We start from the raw sequence: 3,835 nt of genomic DNA, 5'->3' as shown, positions 1-3,835 counted from the left end.
AGTGCATAACTTTTTAGCATATGCAATGTAGCCTAATTTAGCAATGATAGACTTATTATGTTACACTATGCATATATAGGATTTAAATTTGCACAGTGTTGTCTTCAAATATAATATTACATAGATAATTATTTAATGAAAAATACCAACATCTTAAAAAACTATATCTTAACAGACGTAACTATCTAATTAAAGAAAATTTTACAATGGAGTTTTCTCGTTTACCTACCACCGTTACACCTACAAACTACGATGTCACATTGAAACCTTCATTCGAAACTTTTACTTTTGAAGGACACCAATCAGTTGACTTAAATGTAAGTTTTAGTAAAACTTTTATGCTGACAGTAATTATACTCATTAACCACCAAGTTTAATTTGTAAATGAAAAAACATGTTTTTGTATTTTGCTTTATTTGTTGTTTAAGAATTTAAAATTATGGTTAAGAATTTTATAATTTTAATTAAGTAATAAACACCTAAACATACTTTTAGCTATTAACATATAACTATTAATAATAAAACCACGCAACATTATAGACCATACCGATAAAAAGTATAATTAAAAACGGATTAAAGACTAAAATTTTTTTTAAACAGGTCAATGAAGCCACTAATGAAATCAAAATGAACAGCAAAGAATTAGAAATCAAAGAGTGCAGCCTTCAACATTCAGGAGCTACTTTCGTTCCAACTCAGGTGAATCTCAACAAAGATGATGAGACTTGCACCCTTGTTTTCGAAGATGTTATTCCTGTCGGTCCTGCAGTCCTCAGCATGAGTTTCAAAGGAATTCACAACGATGAAATGGCCGGGTTCTACCGCACCAAAGTCACAAACAAGGACGGTGTTGAATATTACAACCTGATCACTCAGTTCGAGGCAACCGACGCCAGACGATGCCTTCCTTGCTGGGACGAGCCTGCATTAAAAGCAACTTTTGATTGTACATTAATTGTACCAAAAGACCTCGTCGCCTTGTCAAACATGAATGTCATCAGCGAAGAAGTTCTTGAAGATCAAGTAACAAAGAAGGTCGTCTTCGCAAAGTCAAAGAAGATGTCAACTTACCTGCTGGCTTTTGTAGTAGGAGCATTCGACTACGTTCAAGGCAAGACTAATGACGGCGTCGAAGTCAAAGTTTACACTCCACCAGGAAAATCAAATCAAGGAAATTACCCTTTGGAAGTCACTATCAAATCAGTGGAGTACTTTACAGAGTTCTTTTCCTGCCCATACCCAATGAACAAACTCGATTTGATTGCTATCACCGACTTTGCTTGCAGCGCCATGGAAAACTGGGGACTGATCACTTACAGAGAGTCAGCTCTTCTCGTAGACGAAAAAGAATCTTCCGTAGCGCAGAAATGTTGGGTAACAATCGTTGTTTGCCATGAAGTGTCTCACCAGTGGTTTGGCAACCTGGTCACCATGGAATGGTGGACTCACTTGTGGCTCAACGAAGGGTTTGCAACTTTTATGATGTACGATGCAGGACACATTTGTGACCATGACTTAAAAGTTTGGGAGCAGTACGTTAATGATGTCACAATAAAGGCATTAGATGCTGACAGCCTAGAAAACAGTCACGCTATTGAAATTCCAGTCAATCATCCAGGTGAAATTGGGGAAATCTTCGATGCCATTTCTTACCAAAAAGGAAGTAATATCATAGGAATGATTCACTCTTGGATCGGATCAGATAAGTTCAAAGAAGGCATGAAGGCGTATTTTAAAAAGCACGCATACTCCAACACACAAACAGAAGATTTGTGGAAATGTTTTGAAGATGCTAGCGGCAAGCCAGTTGAGCAGGTTATGTCAACTTGGACCAAACAAATGGGATACCCTGTTATTGATGTGTCTATTGCCAGCCAAAACGACAACTCTGTAACACTTAATTTATCCCAGAAAAAGTTTTGTATTTCTTCATCTGGTGAAAGTGATAGTTTGTGGCAAGTGCCAATCACAATATCCACATCAACCTCTGATGAACATCAATCTTTTATCTTTTCATCAAAGTCAGGTCAGATCACAGTAGAAGGTGTCGGTGCAAACGACTGGTTTAAAATCAACCCAAGGTTTATCGGCTTCTACAGAGTGAACTACAGCCAAGATATTTTGTCCAAACTAATTACTGTAGTAGAAAACGGACAACTTGACTGCTTTGATCGTCTCAACATAGTCAGTGACGTCCATGCAATGGCTACAACTGGTCAAACTTCGTTTGCCACATATCTTGAGTTGCTAAAAGTTTTCAAGGGCGAAAAGGAATATCCAGTGTGGAAAGAGATAATCAAAAGCCTTAGCGCAATGACTAAGCTTATGTGGAATGACGATGAAGCTTCAAAAAAGTTTTCCCAATTCAAAAAAGATCTCTTCAGTAGCGTCATGGCCCATGTTGGAATGGAAGCTAAACAAGATGAATCTCATTTGGATGCCAGCTTGAGAGCGCTTCTCATCAAAGCTTCAAACGACGACCAAGTCAACCAAAAGTGCACAGAAATCATGAACAATTTCTTTAAGAACTCAACACCAATCAGTCCCGAAATTCGTGCTTCCGTCTACGAAGTTTACACGTCAAAAGGAGGTCTTGAGGCTTTCAACAAGATGGTAGAGCTCCACAAGAAAGTTGATTCCATGGAAGAGAAGAGTGAAATCGAAGCAGCTCTCGGGTGCGTACAGGGTTTGGAATGTCTCAAACTTGTTCAAAAATACATGATGTCAAGCCACGTTCGTGACAACGAAAAATACAAGATCTTGTATGGCATGGCAACAGGATCCAAGCTTGGTAGAGATGAGTCTTGGAAGTTTGTCAAGGAACATTGGGATGTCTTTTACAACAAGTTCAAGGGAAGTCCTCACTTAAGCAAGATCGTTGAAGCTTCTACTCCTAACTTTGCCACCGAAGAAATGCTAAAAGAAGTGAAAGAATTTTTGACTGACAAAGTTAGAAAGACTTGTGAGAGAAAATTCAAGCAATGTGTAGAGCAGATCGGGCTCAAAATTCAGTTGTGGAAGCAAAATGGCCAATCCTTGAAGGATTATTTCAACTAATTATTAGCTTTTATAGGACTTTTTCAATGCATTATTCTATCCTACATATGTCGTTTACAATAAATATATAGAGAAATGAAATTATTTGTTGCTGTGTTTTAAACTTTTAGGTATCAAATTTTTTAAATATTTATTTTTCAATTGTTAGTTTATGAGTTTTAACATATTATAAATAAGCTGTTTATGTAAACCCTCAACAAAGGGACGAAATCAAAAAGTTCAGGGCCACAAACATTGTAATGACTGATAAAATCCATATCTTATTCAATGTTTTTCACACTAGACTCGTGGGTAAATATTAAAATCTTACATAAACTTCGTATAATAACCAAACTAAAAGCTCCAACATACATTAAACTAGTATGATATGTAAGATGTAAGTTTTTTAACATGAAGTTTTATTTAAAATAGTTTTTGTTTAATTAGAAAAGAAAACTAAAACTACTTATAATTATTATAAATAATATCATGGACCAGCGATTCTTAACCTGAGGTAAACTTACTCCTGGGGTTAATTCACTTTTTTAGGGGATAAGTTTTCTTTATTACAGTTATGTAAATTAATGATTATACTAATTTATAAAATAGCATTTAACTTTAAATTTTTTAAAGTTAAATAAACTCTTTAAATATTACGATTTTTATGTTTTATAAGCTGAAAGTTCAAAAAATCTAGTTTTTATCCTCAAAATTTATTACTTTTCTGTAGATTGAGGGTAAATTTTGTAATAAAATTGAAAAAAGGTGTAAACAACGTAATGGCCGCTGTTTTGGAATA

The 3,835-nt window shown here is 35.3% G+C and overlaps 1 protein-coding gene across 1 annotated transcript; it reads left to right on the top strand.

Annotated features, from left to right (window-relative positions):
* The first annotated feature begins 206 nt into the window (after positions 1-206).
* LOC145844773 (puromycin-sensitive aminopeptidase-like) lies at positions 207-3,057 on the top strand. The gene is made up of 2 exons (XM_082952196.1): positions 207-317; positions 601-3,057. The coding sequence occupies exons 1-2, from the start codon at positions 207-209 to the stop codon at positions 3,055-3,057; spliced, it is 2,568 nt and encodes an 855-aa protein (XP_082808322.1).
* Positions 3,058-3,835: the final 778 nt, after the last annotated feature.

Source organism: Thalia democratica, chromosome 9, assembly GCF_965202585.1.
Source record: "Thalia democratica chromosome 9, ktThaDemo2.hap1.1, whole genome shotgun sequence".
NCBI classification, from domain to species: domain Eukaryota; kingdom Metazoa; phylum Chordata; class Thaliacea; order Salpida; family Salpidae; genus Thalia; species Thalia democratica.
Note: the sequence above shows the minus strand (reverse complement) of the source record. Positions and strands in the feature narration are given on the sequence as shown.